Source organism: Pelodiscus sinensis, chromosome 2 (genome assembly GCF_049634645.1).
Source record: "Pelodiscus sinensis isolate JC-2024 chromosome 2, ASM4963464v1, whole genome shotgun sequence".
Classification (NCBI taxonomy): domain Eukaryota; kingdom Metazoa; phylum Chordata; order Testudines; family Trionychidae; genus Pelodiscus; species Pelodiscus sinensis.
Window position 1 is genome coordinate 191,784,071 of NC_134712.1, and position 19,145 is coordinate 191,803,215.

The window sequence follows — 19,145 nt, forward strand, 5'->3', positions numbered from 1 at the left end:
GCGATATGCTTATTTTGAACTCAGAAGATTAGGATATAATAATAAATAAGAGATATATTGTAATTTTCAGCAACATGCAGGATATGTTGATTCCTGTATTGTTGGGATGTGAATGTTACTGCTCGGTACCTCATTAAAATGCTTTATTTACAACACATTTCAGTTTAGTTTGTGAAATGATATTCAACGAGAGAAAAATCTGCCTACAAAGCCATTAGACATCTTACTATCTTTGAATAACCTTATCTGGAGAAAAATCATTGTTCTACTGAAGCTTTCAAAATTTCAGTGGCTAATCTACCAAAAAGTATTACTTGCCTGAAAAGACTTGTGTATTTGTCATTATCTATCTATCTATCTATCTATATATATATATATATGATCTTATTTTATTTAATAATAATAGTAGGACTCTACAACATAATGATTTTTTCGGGTAATATCACTCACAATTAGGAAAGTGATCAATGTTTTTTTTAGGTAAAGAAATAAAAGATGTTTCTTCTGTATTTGAAAGTCAGAATGAAGCACTTTATAGAAACAAAAAACATCAGACTGGAAATTTATACAGGGGCATAAATCACATGGACACAATGGTGTGACCAACAAAATGGAGAGAAAAAATAATTTCCACATATAGACTAGTCAAAATAGATCATTCAGAAGAAAAGGATGGCATGCAAAAAAACCCAAAGACCCTTTTACAATATATTACCCCTGGCTTTCAGAAAACAAAACAGCGGTAACGTAAATGTTTCTCTCCAGAATGTGTCAGGCATAAATCAATTGGGACACAGATGCTCAATCTAATAAATGATTGACACAAATGATTGGCTTTAGCTAATACTACTTTTTTTTTTTGGTCTCAAGCACACAAACACATACGATGTTGTTGCAGTAGGTTCAGAGTATGCCAAACATTTACATTTACTGAAAGTCTGAGTTGGTTTTGAGGCATCAGCTCTCAGGGGCCCCTCCGTCTATCCAGCTGGGAGGGAATTTAGGTGCCAGATTCTTGCTCAAATAAAAGCTTCCTCCAAATGCTTTGAAGCATGCTAACTAAACTTTTTTAGATTTTCTTCAAAGTACATAAGTCATAATAGTTTCTAACAGGCTAACATTTTCACTAGCAATAGCCAATAATCATTCATTATTCTCCTGATCAGCAAAGTAACTTCCGAAAAAACAGTTACCTCAAACACAGACAACCAGAATCAAGGTCAGTTTTGCAAATTTCCAGCCCTCAATCCCTTCTCATGAATTTGTCCTTTCACATTACCTATCCCAATCAGTAACGCTACAGCTTTCAACCGTTTTATTTGCCTCAGGAAGGCAAGGTTTTGATCCGGACTCTAGCATCCTCACTTCCAGTTTGGGGAATGTGAGTGGGGGGTTAAATGTGCAAGATGGTTTCTTATTATATCAAACCCAGTTTTCTCACAACCTACAGAATCTGTCAAACCTTCACTCACACTGGAAAAGAACAGTATAGGGATAGACTGAAGTTCATAGCATGTGTGTTCCATAAAAATCCTGTCCAATTAGCTGCCTTGTAAAATATCACATGCAACAACTTAGAAATAAATGGTAAAATGTGTTTTTTAGACACCAATGAAATCCTTTAAAAAATCTGTGGTTGTGAGAGTTTAATTTCACTAGAGTTAAGGATTTCTTTCTGGGTCCATCTATTACTGTAAAAGTAGTTTTAAGCAGCTTTGTAGATAGTCCTGTTAAAACAAAGCATTCTTCATCAAGCTGAAGAAAGAGATGAAAATAAACATTTATTTATAGTGTTTAATACTAGATAAGAACTATGAACAAAACTGGAAAGGAGAATAGGAAAAAAGGTTTGAAATAATAGTCACATGAAAACAAATTACCAGATTACAAACAACACTTTAGTATGTACAAGATTTAACAAATTAAAATTAGGTTGAATTGTGAAAGAGAAATACGTCTCCCTCTAAAAATAATAAAATATGTTCTTACTCTCAATCATTGCTTCTGAGAATTTAAAAAGCTATAGCATTTAAAGCCATGGCTTGACCTACTATTGGAGAGACAATGCCTCATTTAATCTGGACACTTCACTTCATTCACCAGGGTACTGATTCAGGAAAGCACTTAAATATGCCCTTAATTTTAACAATGTGCTTAAATCCCATTGATTTCAATAGGATTTAGTGATGTACTCAAGTGCTTTGCTAGGAACACTTTCCTGAATTGCAGCTCAGATGAGCCTGAATCTTCCACTCAAGGCAAAGCATTCACCCAAAGCACTTTAACAGACATTTTTTCCCCTCAAAGGAAAGCAAAAGTCCACTTCCTATTAATTTTCTTGGTAACTAGAATGCAGCAGGCATACTGTTCTGTTGTTTTTCATTAAATTTCTCATGCTTCCACAAACTGCAAGAAGTATTTTTCCTTTTGTTGTCAGTGCTTTACCCTGATCAATGATACTGCTAAAAAGGAGATAAAAATTGTCCTAAAAGTAACACAAAGATTATCAAAATTACACATGTGAATAAAGATAATCTAAAATTCAGAGCTAAAACATTTTAAACAGATACAAGAGTCTTCGGTATCTGGAAGTACAATAATGCAACAATTCAAGTACAACAAACTGATTACAATTACTCCTCTCACTCTGTTAATCTTAAAGAATTTTCTTCACTTTTTCAAGGTCTTCCTAAAATTGCACAAATTATCCATCAAAGGTATTCCTGTCAAGGCTAACAACTTCCTCAAGCTTGTGCTTAACCTTGAGCACATGACTAAACCTATTGATTTCAGTGTGCTTACTTATGTTCTGAAAGTTAAGACCATGCATTAAGATCTTGCTAGACTGGGGCACAAGTGAACATTAAGCCTATTATTTTCCACCCCTACACAAATATGAAAGAACATGTCTTTACACACGACAAACAGAAACCCTAAAAAGATATGAATAATCTATCTCCAGAACAACAGACCAAAAAAATTAGAAAATCCAGCCACTATATTAATAAAATTTAAAAAAGGAAGTTTGGGGAGAGGGAGAAGAAGAGTAAAGAGGATAAGTTAAACAATTAGCAAAGAAAAATGTGTGAAAAATGTTAAATGGTATTGTGTATATTTTCAGTATGATGCTTGTAATTCTCATTACTGTTAATTGGAATTGGGCAGATAAATCCCTCTCAGTTCACCAAAAATTTTACCTCATGTGCTTATTCGTTATTTTATATTTTCTTCACTCCCTATATCACAATGCCCAGAGCTAGCACAAAAATAGCAGACAAAGATCCGAGAAGTCAGGAAAAATAAAAGGAACGTTTGCTACATGCATCATGGATACATCACTATTTGTGATTTATTGATATCAGAGTTGTGTACTTCTGCCCAGAAATTGAAAGAGAAAGGCAGAGCTGGGCTTTAAATCTTCTGTTTTGCTTCATGTGAATAATATTGCACATAAACCAGATAGATGAAGCACAAGTTTTTTCATACTCCGATTCCAATTACTCATTTGTAACCTCAACCAGTTATCTGTATTCTGGATGGTAAGGAAAATTGGTCATCAGGTTATTTTAACCTTGAATCTACATTATTTTTACACTACGTGTCTCTATGGGAGATCAATGGAATTGATTTGTTTTTGCACTTTTTATAAAGTAATTATTAGTTACTTCATAACGGATTAGAGAAAACCTTACGCAATTTACAAAGGACAAAAATTCTCCTATTTGATCTGCATCACAGAATTGACTACCTCTCTATTGAATAACAGTAGAGATCCACTATGACTATCAAGGAAAAGAATTGTGTCTTAAATCTGCATTCAAACTCTATTTCCAAAGGTGAAGAGACAAATATTTCAGAGTCTTCCACTAAGCATCATCCCCACTAGCTATTCTTACACTGAAGTTAGTTAAACTTCTACTAGTAAAGGGAAGAAACAGTTTTCAAGATGGTTTTAAGGAAAGACTTCCTGTCCTAGTTTTCTTATTTAAAAATATCCTACACTTGGTATTTGGTGTATAAGAAGTTTGGATTTTATTCTTATTTCACATGCATGAAATTCCAAATCACGTTTTTTTTTTGGGGGGGGGGGGACAAGTTATTTCCCATTTTATTTTGTACTTTAGATATTTTCTTTAAGATTCTTTTACTTTGCTGATTTTATTCCTATTTCCTTATCATTTCTTTTGTACCGTAGCCCATTCTCAAGTCTCTGTAAAATGAAATCCCATTCAGATTTCCATATTTCTCCAAAATATACAGCTAGGTATTTGGCACAGGAATTGTACTATATTCTTTCTGTAATAGATCTACACATTTTAAATCAATAGATATAGAACTGGACTGGAAGTACAAAATATAAGACACTTCCTGTTTTTCTCAAAATCCTGCGTGACCATCCATGATCAAGTTTATCTATTTTCATAAAGAAAAGGAATGACACTCTAAAAAGAAATTTCAGGCACCACAAAAGAGCCAGCAGGAATAATCCATTTTATCTTCAAGTTTTGGAGATATAATTACTGGAAGGGTTCATAGAACAAAAATCGGTTTAAGAATCTGAGAATGGGATTCTGGCCTGCATTGTAATGAAAGTGTGAGATCATTTCCAACATGAAAATCCTATTGCAATACTTGCACAGATCTCTGAACTGAAACTTGTTAGGAAGCCTAACAAGAACGTGCATTTTGTTAAGAAGCAAGATAATATACAAGAATAAAGAAACCACCAATTATCAGAAAAAAAAAAAAAGTTAGGACACACATCTGAGAAACTGAATATTTCAAAAAGGTTATATAACTGCCTGATCATTGCTCCATCTTTTTACATTGAATTTAAATATTTTAAGAAACTCCAACAAATTCAGAAAGTAGAAAAAATATCTTACCTATGATAAAAAGTATTTCCACTGCAATATCACTGACCGTTGTGCTTCGAGTTGTAGATAGCTCATCATTGCCAATAAAACAAACATTGTAAGGTACAGTCACAGCAACATAAAACGTTGCCAATAAAATAAGCCAGTCCCAGCCAGCTTTAAAAGTGCTAAAATGCAACAGTATGAATTTGGACTTTTTTGCATCTGAAACTTTGTATTCCGGAAATGCTGGTTTATCTACAAAAACATTCTGAAAGAGAAAGAATAGAAGAAGTTAGGCAAAAATATCTGCCCTCAAATTATATTTCAATGAATTTGATCTTTCATGTTATAAAAAGAGTCAAGAAATACTTGTGACCACCTACAGTTGGGCTAATTTTGCAAAACATTTTTTGATTAACAGGCTTCACATTTACAGATTAATGTTGAGTGTATTTATAAACATTGTTGTATTCACCCTTTATGAATATTCCTAAAACATAATAGGTTGCTGGACTATTTTCCCAAAGAATGAAAGTAAGCAAATATTGCAGAATATTACAGTGTATTTTCCTTTATAAATGACAGCCAACATTAATGATATCTGATCATGAGAGTTAAACACATTCAGTAAGGGAACAGAAATGCACCACATGAACTACTCATCCAGTCAAAATTACTTAATCTTAACATACCAATTTTCACTGTCAGTCACACGTGAAAAAATACAGACAGAATTATTTGCTGACTTTATCCGGTAAACAATTTTCAAAAACAAATACTATACGAGGAAAATCAATTTCCAGATAATTTATTGTGGAAAAAAAAAGCAAAATTCACTCTATAAGTTATGAATTAATCATATTACAGGTTGAACCTCTCTAGTCTGACTCTCTCTGGTCTGGCAACATCCCTGGTCTCCACTTATATATGTGGCTAAGTTTCCTACAGTCCATAAAGTTTGTTTTCAGCCACCAGTCTTGGCGCTGTGTTCTTTGCAGTTATTTAGCTCTAATTTACTTGTAAAAGTCTTCTAAGAGCCCAGTAAGTAGTGGAAGTGTTGGTAATGCTGCTAGACAATATTGACCTCCCATGGTTTAGCAAATTTTCTGATTCAGCACCAGTCAGGTCTCAAGGGTGCCAAACTAGAGAGGTTCAACCTGTACTTTCCTGTAGAAAAAAGGGTTTGTTTCAATTTACATGACAGAGGCAGGAAGACACAAACATGGTGTATCTAACTTTAGCATGATATGAAGTAGTTTAAAATGATAAAGGGATTTAGGCCTGACATTAAAATAGTGCCAAGATTTTTTTTCTTGCATTATACAATTAAGGGGTTTCAGACAACTTTATAATTGGTCTCATCTAGGAAACCTTAATTTCTGTGAGTGGTCTCATTTATTACATAAGGTTTTCCAAGATCATTGCACATGTTTTAAGTGAACTGAAGCACAAAGGCAATTATTTACTAATGAATAATTTTTATTTCCATTATTTTGTTGGTAAAAATATCTTTCTGGGGAACTAGCAGAATTAATGACCATTCCATTTTTGCATGAAAGAAGCTTGGACATGATTATTACAACTTACAGTTCCAAAAATTAAAAGCCTCAATTTAAATGTAGCCAGTAGCATTTTACCTGATTGAATCTGTCTGTACATTAATGACTCAGGATACATACTATTCCTCAAGTACGTGGATTTTGGCTTTAGGTTGGTTCTGTGCTTTAAATTGATATGAATCATTGAAATCTTCTGGAAGAAGATATTCCTTAGCCCACAGATAAGCAATCTGTTAAAAAGCTCAACCAAACTAATGCTAGTCCTATAATATATGAAACTCAACTAAGAAATGTGTGGTCCCATCCAATAAATTATTGGGGGGCATGGTTGAGCCCTAAGTTCACAGAATCTTCATTAAGTTAATTCTGTATACACAGAGCTCACCTTTGCAGAAAAAGCTCTTTGCATTTAAGAAGCGGACAGATTCTGGTCTTAGTTACACCAGTGTATTCACACCACAGGTTGAACCTCTCTAATCCAGCACTCTCTGGTCCAGACTGGACTGTCTCTTACAACATGCGTGTACACACACCTAATGTATTGGGTCCCCAAACTCAGTTTGGCCTTTAGATACTAGCAAAATATAAATTGTAATTATACAGCAAAAAATCTTTTTTCTTTTAATTCTCCCTCAAAGAATATTCCAGTGAATATTTTTTACAGGCTGGTACTCTATATCATCCTTGGATAGCAATTCTCTCTTTGTTAGATCCTCTATGTACTCATGACAAAGTTTTATAAATTTGAAAGTTGTTCTCTCTCCTGCTCTAAAAATCTTTCTTCTGTGTTTTTTCACAGCTATTGGTGGTTTCTTGTCCGCCCTTGTCACAGGCCTGGGTGAGTTTAATTATATTGCAGTATGGCTGTTGAAATTAATTTTCCCTAAGCAGAAAGAATCCTGAGCTTGACAAGAATCACAGTTGTTCCTTTGCTGTGAGCTCTTGATAATAAGTGCAATAGTTCTTATCTTCAGCTTTTCACAAAACTCAGTTCATTGTTTAAGGTCCTGATTTATTTCTTTTTCGCTTAGGGACTGACAAAGCAAGGGAAAGACAAGGAAGGGACAATGCAGCATGGCTAATGTGATCAGTGCCTTGGAGCTACCGTTGTGATATAACTAGGAACACCAAAGTTACTGCAGCTTGAAAAAAAATTACATTTTTGAGGAATCAGACTCTAGGACAATTCTAGTTGTCAGTTAACTTCTATTGAGAAACAAATGAGCTTTCTAATCAAGGGCTAGGATTTGTCTTTAAAGCACTGCCAGGCCTGGCCAAAGAGTTTGCAGGGCCCAAGGCAGTTGGCTGCACCTAGAAGCCGGGCAGCTCCCAGCCAGGGCAGAGAGCGAGTGGCCAGGCAGGCGCCGGGCAGCACAGAGCCCTGAAGGCATGGAGCCCAAGGTAATGGCCTTTGTGTTCATTTTTTTAAATTGTATCCTTTGGTATATATGGTTGTGACAATTTTCTTCCACAAATTGATCTGAGGGAGTAGGTCTGGCCCATGAAAGCTCATCACCTAATAAACCATCTTGTTAGTCTTTAAAGTGCTACATAGTCCTGGTTTTTTTTATTTCAGCTACACCAGATTAACACGGCTACATTTCTATCATTGCTCTAAGGGTGGGCCTGAGCATAGCCCTCAGTATGGGATGGTGCAGACTGCTGTGAAGAAAACAGAGGGCAATTAACACTACAGTCCAACACCCAGCTGATATAGGCTCCAGGAGCACAGACTATGGGGATGTAAAATTTGCTACATCAATGTCCAGGCCAAAGCTCTAGGATCCTCAGAATCTGGGCTCCAACCTGAGCCCAAATGTATATAGTTCAATAAGGGGCAGATGACCGTTTTGCAGAGCCCCGGGCAGCATAATTTTGCGGGGCCCCCCTTTGCCATGGCACATGCGGAGTGACGCCATGCGCATGCGCCGTGGTGCCATGGCGCATGCGCGGGGCTTTTTGAAGCGCGGGGCCCGGGGCGGCCGCCCCGTTCGCCCTGCCCTATATCTGCCCCTGAGTTCAATACAGCTCCATAGCCCAGTGTAATAATCCTTTGAAATTAATGTGATACTATAGGAGGATTGTTTTTCACTCTCTGAAAACAATGTGGCAGGAACGAAAATACTGCCTTTGCCTAAAACCACCTCAACACTAACCTATGTCAGTATCCAACAGAAGTCCCACTGTATCAGAACCTTTCCCTTCCCCAGTGCCTCCTGCGAGGCACTGCCAACCAATCTCTCCTGCCCGCCTTCCCCGCCCCAGCTCCTACCACGGTTCAGACGTTTCATGGTGGAGCGACACAGCATACTTGGGGGAGAGCGCAGAACCAGGTAGGGAAGAGGCAGGAAGAGGCAGGGTGGCAGATGGCCTTGGAAATGAAAAAGATGCTGGAAAAAGGCCATCCCTAGGAAAAGGGCCCCAAGAAAAATCTCAGTTGGCCATCCCTAGGAAAAGTCAAAGTCTCTGTCTCTATATATTGTGGGACTTCAGTTTTGTGAACTTTATCTTTCTTTCTGGAGACAAAGTCTGACGAAAAAGGACGTTTTCTCCTAGTCCAAAGCTGTATTTTTCATTTAATGTCACACCTTACTTCCACATCAAGACCTTTTTAATTGCTGCAAAATAAAAGCTGATAAAATTCAATATGCTTCTAAATTTCATTTAAAATCAACTTTTATCAATTTTGAATGTATACACAGACACAAAAAATTAAAAGAACATTGACTTAAGCTCACCTGTGTAACTTAGTGTGTATTCATTATGATACAGTCTTTAATTAAATGGTCACATTTTTTTCCACAGGACTCGTGACTTATTCAGGACATGTTGTTCATGTAATTAGCTATGGTTCAATATTTTTTCCTCCCTATTATTGAATGTATTGTCTGAGGCCTTATTTATTATTTGCAAATTATTTGTACCCTGCTCTGAAAAGGGAATTACTAATTTCCTCATGGGGCTATCTATGGAAATCATCACTAATATCCAAGTGCTTCGCAGACATTCTTTTATTTTCAGAATGTTCCTATAAAGGCGAGGGGGTGGCGTAATTCCCATTTACTAACGCAGATGCATTTGGGTCAAAAGTATCCATTGATTGATAGGTGCTGGAAGTAGTAGTTTTTGCGGTACTGCTGCCTCCCCAGGCAATACATGGTTTCCACCATATACAGGGTTTACAGTTTCGTTCAGTGGCTCTCAACATCACCACTATACAATTTGTTCCAGTGTATTAATCTGGCATGCCCAATCTGACACAATTTGGGCCTGATTTTTCAGAGTATATAGCACTGATATAGTCTAATCACAGTTCCCATTGACTTCTGTTGAATTAATGAGTGCTTAGCATTTCTGCAAATGAGACTCCATGGTCTCAAGTTAGGCATACAAGAAACAAAAGGACACACAATTTGTGAATACCTGTGAGAGATTTGCTTGAAGCCACTTTCCCTGCATTACACAGCAAATCTGTGGTAGGGACAGGGATAGAACCTTATTCTCTAACGACACATCTACACTACATTCCTCTTCCGAAAAAGGAATATAAATGAGCCCTATCAGAAATGCAAATGAAGTGCGGATTTACAAATCTCACGCTTCATTTGCATAATCACGTGAGTACTTTTTTGAAATTATTCAAAAAAGAAACCACAGTCCAGATGGGGTATTTTCAGAAAAAAAAAACCCTTTTTCGAAAGAACCCGTTGTCATTTTTTCAGGAGTGTGGTTTCTTTCAAAAAAGCACTCTTATGTGATTATGCAAATGAAGCACGAGATTTGTAAATCCGCGCTTCATTTGCATTTTCGATCAGGCTCATTTACATTCCTCTTTCAGAAGTTATGTAGTTTAGACATAGCCTAAGTCAGGATTCAGTTGCCTTAATCATGAGACTTTCTGTTCTCTTCCTCCTTGACTACACACCTTCCAACTGCTGCAGCAAATGAAGTAAGAGTCCTATAGACAACAGCCTCCTTCCTTACACAGCCCTCACAAATCTCCAGAGCAGGTTCATCACATACACTGAATGAGGGATCCTGCAGAAAAAATAGCATGGGATCATGTAATTAATGACCATCTCATAATGCATACACACAAGAAGGTTGAATTAAAGAAAAACAAACAATTCTGGCATTTCCTAATTTTAGTGGTTCACTTTGAAACCATGACAATCTGTTACCATTTTAGCGTAATTTTCTGCATGTTTAAAAAAAGTGGAAAGAGTAAAATTCCATCACGTGGAATCATATTGACACAAAAATAATCAAGGTTGAAAATTTTACCTCCGCCATACAGACCATGATCATTTGAGGTAACAGAATAACTAGATCAGTCTACACAGGAGGTCCACTTCCTTGACACTAAAGTACAAATAATTGATGGTCACACAAATACCACTCTATACCAGAAACCTACTGACCACTATACATACTTACACACCTCCAATTTTCATCTAGAACACATCACGAGATTCATTGTCTACATCCACGCCCTAAGATACAATTGCATTTGCTCCAGTTCCTCAGACAGAGACAAATACCTACATGATCTCTGTCAAGCATTCTTAAAACTACAGTACCCATCTGGAGAAGTGATACCCAGAAGTGACCTACTAAAGGACAGACCCAACAAAGAAAGCAACAGAACTCCACTAGCCATTATCTACAGCCCCCAGCAAAAACCTCTCCTACACATCATCAAGGATCTACAACCTATCCTAGATGATGATCCCTCACTCTCAGAGATTTTGGGAGGCAGGCCAGTCCTCACTTACAAATAGCCCCCCAACCTGAGACAAATATTCACCACCAACTTCATAGCTCACAACAGAATCACTAATCCTGGAACACATCCTTGCAACAAACCCCATTGCCAATTCTGTTCTCACATGTATCCTAGTGACATCATCAAAGGACTTAACCACATCAGCTATACTATCACAGTCTCATTCATGTGCACATCTCATGTAATATATGCCATCATCTGCCAGCAATGTCCTTTGCCATATATATCGGACAAACAGGACTGTCTCTATGCAAAAGAATAAATGGACATGAATCGCACATTAAAAATGACAACCTACAAAAGCCAGTTGGAGAGCACCTTAAACTTCCTGGACACACATTGTAAGACATCCTAGACTTGTAAGTTGCCATTCTCAGGCAAAAAAGCCTTCTAAAACAGACTACAAGTTGAATCTCTCTAGTCCCATACACTCAGGACCTGACCAATTGCAAACTAGAGAATTTGCTGAATCTCAGGAGGTCAATATTGTTTAGCAGCATTATCAACACTTCCATTCCTTACTGGGTTCTTAGAAGACATTTAAGGATAAACAACAGCACAGAACACTGAGAGACGGGACCAATGCTTATAAAACAAATTTTACAGGACTGCAAGAAACTTGGTCACACCCATAATAAGTAGACATCCATCTAACGTGGATGTTGCTGGACCAGAGAGCGCCAGACTAGAAAGGTTCAACCTGTACAAGGAGAAACGGCTCAGCTGGAATTCGTATGCAAATTTGACACCTGAAACAAGGATTAAAATGTATTCATGGAGAGGTTCTCACATTATAATAGGCAATTTCCCATTCAGAAACTTTAATCTTCTCATCACTGATGGAGATGAGCCACATCCATTCTGATTTAATTAGCACTGATGTCACACTCTCATCTCTATAGCTCATCTCTTCAGCATCTGAAGATGTGAGTTGTAGCTTATACCCTGATACCCTAATACATTTATTTGTCTAGACTCCTTGTTGCTTTTTCTGTAACAGACTAACATGGCTATCCCTTTGAAATCTAATAGTAGTGAGAGGTTGTCATCTTAAATATGAGCCAGCACTCGAGGGCAACAAGACCCTTTGCCAATGAGTTTCCCCAGTTTCCTAGTCCACAAGTCCCAGTTCCACCTATTCTTGCCTGATCTGTCCATGTCCATCTCCATCTCCACCCTTGGACTCCATCCACTCTGTTTTCTTTACCAACTCCTTGTCCAAGTCTATTCATCCAGCCAGTCCTACTTGTCACTCCAATCTCAGTTTCCCCCCATACTTTACCTCCCCCACACATTCCACTGGTTTCTAGGCCAAGTCTTCTTCACCTAGTCTTCTCTGTACCGCAATGCTCAGTCCCAATTTCCTTCCATCACCAGCCTTCAGTTCCAGTCTCCTTGCTAGGCTCATTGTCCCAATCTACTTCTGTCCCCCAGATCTGGCTCCTGTCACCACAGCACATGAATTAAGAGGCCTTGTCTTTGTGGTATGCTTCTAGCCTGTGGCTTGATTCGAGGCATTACTTTAATCAGAATACTCCCAAATGTTGGAATAGTCAGTATTTGAGGGCAGGCGCTAAGGAACATGTGAATTCTTCTTTGAAGTGGCCATGTTTCTGCAGCAGCCACTGATCAAATCATTATGGGCTAAATTGTGCCATTTAGGCATATACCCTTGCTCAGGGTTTTGAGGGTCTGCATTGCCCCAGAGGAGCACCATAATAATTGTGCCTCTGAGTATGCCTCTCAGAATTTGCCCATATACTGGGAAGCCTTCTTAAGAGATAAGGTACATTCCCCCTTCTATGGCCAGACAGACTTACTAAGCTGGCAAGTTTGGGTGGGTGGAATTGCTCTAACTTTTCACCTTTTTTCTGTGCCATGCTCCAAAGAGAGTTGTTAATGAAGCAGTCTCTGAATTTCCATGGGTATAAGGACTGTAGTTCTATCCAGCTTTTATATGAGTTCCTTATGTTCCTCCCAAAACACTGTGCAATCTGCATACTTAGCAATCAGCAGTCAGTGATGTGTCATGGCCCCTCAAGTTTTAAAAAAGATGAGCAATCTCAGGTTTCGGCACATAAATTAGGTAGTCTCTGTTTCTGTTTTTCTTAGGTAAATTGGATTCCTTGTAAAGGCTGAATTGTCAGTCAGCCTTATTCACTGGGCTGAGGAGACAGAGGCTGAGGCAGAGCCCATGCATCTGAATGTGTTGACTTGGCATCATAGAGTGTTGAGAAAAGCACAACTATTACTATGGATTTCAGATTCCTGGCAGGACAATTTGCTGTAAGATTCTGAATAGTCAACCTGATTGGTGGGGGGGAAGGAGGAGCAAAGGAGTTACCCAGAATGGTTTAACGTTCTGAAAAAGTGTTGGAAATTTGGCTCCAAAACTTCAGAGGGTATAAATAAGCATCAGTTTTGTTGGTGTGATGTTGTTCTCCTGCAGCTGAGGATTTGGCTCTTGAGATTCTGAGTACCGCTTTGGCAAATGGTTCTCACAGTGTAGCCTATGGACATGCTTTAGAATCAATACAGATAGCAAGATTATAGGCATCATGGTAACAGTTAGCTATTGTATTTACTGATTACAATTTATCAAAGAAAGAAAAAGCCTAAGGGCTTCCCCCAGAACTCTGTTATTTTATTTTGTGCCTTTTGGGAGGGGGAGCCAGGAATATAATGATAGAATGGCTGATGCTGAACAAAACTGACAAAGTTAAAAAAAATACAACATCCACAGACTATTTTATTAACGTACTTGTCAGTTATGATTACTTAGAGATAAGCATCAGGATTTTCTTAATACAGAGAGAGTTTTACTGCAATTAAAGTACAGGCACATCAGTGTAGGTGCTGCACCAAGTTTGATACATTCAAATCAAATGTTATTCTCAGAGAAGTTGCCTTCTGGATTTCTTGTAACATGTAAGTTTTTATTTTAATCTATTCATGGACTTCCTAACAAAAGGCATTAAAAACAATTCTGTGGGAAAAGCTGGAAGCTAAAGTTAAGTTTTGAGAAATTGTATAAGGCCTTTGCCTTTTATAAAAATATCTGTATATATAATGTCACTAAACACACTTCCCTGGTTCATGAACTGCAAGTGAAATACCCCAGTCGTAGCTCTCTACCTGCTGCTCTGGCACATACTTTAATCCTCTTTCTATGACAACTCTGTGATTAGGGATTTCTCCTATGTATGTGCTGACCTTTTTCAGTGCATTCGTTAAAAGAAACAACTGTGCAAATATGTATGTCAAAGGAAATGAAAAATAATTAGTAAAGGTGCTGCATGCATCTGTAGCTCTTCCAGCAGTAAGAGAACTAATGTGCCAAAGAGAGGAGGGAAAATTAAACATGTGCATTACACCTACATTATTAATTTTTAATTTGTTCTTTTCTCGTCTTTGTAGGTGTCCAGAGATATGATAAAGGACAGCTCTACTCCGTCTCCGGGCTGAATCAAAATGCGAACCTGCTTTTCCTCTTCCTTTGCATTTTTCTGTAGAGTAAAAGTGAGAGCCCATTAAACAACAGCTGATGTTAGTTTAACCTGTGAGAGTTGAACTCCTGACATTTTAAAGATTGATACAAATAAGAATACGTAAGTCTTGTGCACATCAAAATACCCCCATTCCAGAAGAAAGGGTAGCAAAAATCATTTTCCACCAAAAAGGAAAAAAAGTCTGTGCTCAAATGAAAAGCAATTCATTACAACTCATGGCTTCAGACATAAGAAAAATACAACCCTTTCCTTCCTTTTTGTTTTCAGAAAATAAATTGCAACTGATCATTGATCAAAAGTAACAGTGGCTGGGAATAATCACCAAGTCCTCAAAATCCCATCAACTTATTTTTGTTAAAAAAAGAAAAAGAAAAAATGTTGGATATGTAGATTTAGAAATCCACTTGTTATGATGTAATAAAAGTTAAAAAAAATGAAGAAATCCCCCTCCCCGCTAACTCATTAGAGTTCCACAATAATAATATATTCTTTTTAGGAAGTTAGATTCTTAGGAATGTCCACTTCTCATTTCCATGCCTTTAGAATTGTAATTTTCTAACACATAATCACCACTTGCTGAATTCTTTCGTGACAAGAAATCCATTAAGGACAAGGACTGAACATTGGTTTTGGAAATTTCTGTGCTTTCTCCCACCCTGTGCTCCTTTATATATCAGCAACCGTCGGAATCATACACTCAAATTCAAGTCTCACCCATAATGTAGTAAATTAAAAGCAGCTCCCCCAAAATAATGGAATTACCTTGAATTAATGCTGGAATAAAGCAGACCAGAATATGGCTCATATGCTACAAAATGTCAAGAGCAACAGTACTGCCACAACTGAGAAAAGGAATTGTGGGAGTACTGGAAGAATCTGTCTGTGAACCAAGTTTAATTAAAATCAATACAAAACGTACAGGTGAGAAAGTACAATTAGCACAGCCAGAAATTAATAGACAAAAGCTGCACATCTTGTAACCTGGTCAGAAGTCAGGAAGGCTTGATATCTACAGAACTGATGTGAAGGATTTTATACTATATGAGACTGTTAATGGGCCAACATGGAGGGAACCAACCTCTAACTATGAACTCATGCAACAGAGCCAACCAAAAAAAGAGTATACTTATACTTCAGTTAAGAAAACCAGAAAGCTGTTGCATCTACTGAATAGCCCAAGTATACATCTGTACCCCACATCTATCCTTGCCCTTTTGCTTTTGTAGCACGTATACACATCAGTTTTGGCCACCATTTCTACTCCAAACCTATGGATTATTAAGCAAATATGAGCAGAGTTATGTGAGAGGCATAACTGAGTAAAATATTTGCTGGATCAGGTCACTGGATTGTAAACTTTTGAATTGCATTACCCTGACTTTTAAGGGAGGTGAGTAGCTAGCTGCACAGGAATCTATGGGAGCTCCTAGAAGTCAGCATCTCTGGAAATCAGGTCATGTGTTTTCTTAATGTGAATCTAAGATATCATTTGTAGTCATGTGTGACATACCTATCTTGTCTGAGTTCACATCCAATTCTGGTAACAATTTGGTAAATTTTGGTATCATCCATGCTTAGTGATCACTTTTTCACATAACATAATCCATTACATAATTTACTTCAAATGTCAGTCTCTTCTCAGCAAACCCAGAATTATAACCGTGAGATGTATTACAGGACAAGATTGATGCAAATGAACTTTTGAACAGACAAACACAGTTGCACCCCTAAACTCAGTGTTCATCTCCATATATTGATCTTTTTCCTTGTCAACACTAAGGCTTTGTCTTTGAGAAAAGTTTTATCAAAAGACATGTTAATTGGGGAGTGTGAAAAACACATCCCTGGGCAACAAATTGCCCAACAAAAGCATTGGTGTGGACAGCCACTCATGTGTGCATGTGGTGTGGGATAATTATGCTGACTGGAGAGCTCTTTCCCATCAGCATAGAACAGCTGTATAGGAGACATCACAGCAGCACAGCTGCAGCAGTTTAGTTGTGCCGCTCTAAAGTCTGTCGCGTAGTCATAAGCAAAAGTTCCGATTCAACAAAATAAATAAGCATGTTTAATTTTCAGCACTCATTTCAGTCCCTTTTACACAAATTGGTTTAATGTTCAGTATGTGGTTAAGTTCCTTTAGAGATGAATTTTAGCACATGCTTCAGTACTTCGCTGAATCTGGGCCCAACACTGCTCTAGTGTGAGAGCCCTTGTGATTTCTGTGGCTTTTCTTTTTTCATCAAACATATTGTAAGTTTGTTTTATTCTTTTCATTTCCTGAATCTACATCACTCTCCTTTTCTAGCATCTTTATTAGTGTTTGATTATCAGATTCAGGCTCTACTGCATGTCTTCACTTACTGGGGGATTGGCACTGCGGTGCACAACCCATGGGCTCAATTTAAGCATGTTAAGTTAAAACTTGCAGAATCAACCTATGATCCATCTCACACTGACTCCAGCACTCCAATGGAATGAGAAGCATAAGAGAAGTCAATAGGAGAGTTTCTTCTTTCAACTTTCCTGCGGTGGAGTCCCCACGGCAACTTGACCTACAGTACATCTACTCCAGCTGCAATAGTCACAAAGCTGGAGTTGCATAAATTAGGTCAACATTTCCCTATAGTGTAGACCTGCCCTTACAAGTTGGCACATTTGTACAGCTTTCCCCAGCACTTGACACCACTCAGACCCTGACTATTCCATTCTTTGTCAAAGATTGCATCAGTAGGAGTAGTAGCAGCAAACAACATCTCAGTGATCTCTAAGAGGAGGAAAAAGGATTGCAGAGTACATTTTGGAAAAATACTAAATGACTCATAAAATTCCCATACTGTAGTAGAATTTAGTGATGACAAAGAAAAGGACTTGCTTGTGAAAGAGAAGAAATAAATTAATGAGCCTGTTGGCTCATTTAAACCATAATTTGTAACATTGTATCATACATACTGGATGAAGGACATTTCTGATTTTTTTTTTTAATTTGTACATGTCTCTACTGAAGGAATCAATCTTGATTTCCTTCTCAGCTTCCTTATGGAGTGATTGTGCTTTTAAAATCTGTGTGTTTTTAATGAAGTATTGTAACTCCTGATCATTCCCTATTGTTCCAGATCTGCAACTCACTCATTAGAACAAAGGTATTTTCTTATTGTTTTTAAAACACAGAGTTGGTTATGACCCAGTTTTCAAAAAATTAGAATGCATGGAGAAGTATTTACTGTTTCCTCTCTCCGTAGCCAACCTTGGAATAACAAACAGAAACATAAACCCACACGGAAATACTTAAAAGTACTTATTTTATTTTTATCCTGTGTTTAAAATCAAAAGGATTTCTCATCTCCCCACATACTGTGACAGATTAACGTTCCAAAAAAAGCTCCATTTTGGGGCTGATTTGTTCAGACTCCCCTTCCTATGTGATTAAAAAAAATCTAAAAAAGTAGCACTTAGAAAGGATGTTTTGTGGTTTTAGTTTTCACTCTACCTCTTCACCTGTGACAGAAGTGATCATTTATTTTTCATCTCTTCCTCTTGCCCCCATATGGTTTCTTTTATATGTTAGTCACGGAATCCCATGTATTCCATGCATGGAAATTCAGAAATTATTTCACAAAAAACATACAATTTAATAAAGAATGGTAAATCTTAATATTAAACCTATGGCACTGCCGGCTAATAAACTGCCAAATATAAAATAAAAGCATGACCCTTCATCCTTTTTGCCGAAGTTGACAGTGAAAAAAATTATGCATGATCAAGCCCCAAATGTATTCTACTTTTGCAATGCTCACTGAAAGTCAATGACTTTTGTATGCCTAAATTCCCTTTTGTACTTTTAAAGATTGCCCCCTTATTTAAAACCAGAAGACAGATTTATTGACATGTTCCAGTAGCTCTGTGTGGCTCTAGCTATGTAAAAGAACTGGAAATAAGTCTTCTGTAGCTGGTGGGGCCATACTTTGTATCACCAGCATAGGGCAGTAGTTCTCAAACTTCATTGCACCATGACTCCCCCCTGACAACTACAATGACGACATGACTGGGGGAGGGGAGTGGGAGAAAGGGAACCAAAGCCTGAGCTTGTCCTAGTACAGGTGACAGGCCACAGCCAAAGCCCACGTGCTTTAGCCCCAGGCAGGGGGACATACAACTTGAGCCCACTGCCCAAGGATAAAGCCGAAGTCCAAGTCCCAAAATCCAGGCTTTGGGTAGTGGGTCTTAGGCTTCAGCTTTGGTTCTAGACAGTGGGACTTGGGCTTTGGCTCCAGTCCCCAGCAAGTCTAACACTAATCCTGACATCTACATTAAAATACAGGTCCCAGCTCACAGTTTGAGAGTCTCTGGAATAGGCAAAGCAGCCAGTGCACAGCAGTTGCTATGGGTCAGAATACTTTATTTGTTTCCAATATTCTCACTCCCTAAATGA

General features: G+C 37.8%; 1 protein-coding gene across 1 annotated transcript in view; it reads right to left on the reverse strand.

Moving 5' to 3' along the window:
• The window catches only part of KCNH8 (potassium voltage-gated channel subfamily H member 8), a 311,959-nt gene that overhangs the window by 148,799 nt on the left and 144,015 nt on the right, over nucleotides 1–19,145 (reverse strand). Inside the window, exons 4-5 of the mRNA XM_006120171.4 lie at nucleotides 14,583–14,710; nucleotides 4,887–5,127 (exon numbers count right to left, since the gene is read on the reverse strand). Coding sequence (XP_006120233.2) covers nucleotides 4,887–5,127; nucleotides 14,583–14,710 — 369 coding nt within the window. The remainder of the gene's footprint in view (nucleotides 1–4,886; nucleotides 5,128–14,582; nucleotides 14,711–19,145) is intronic.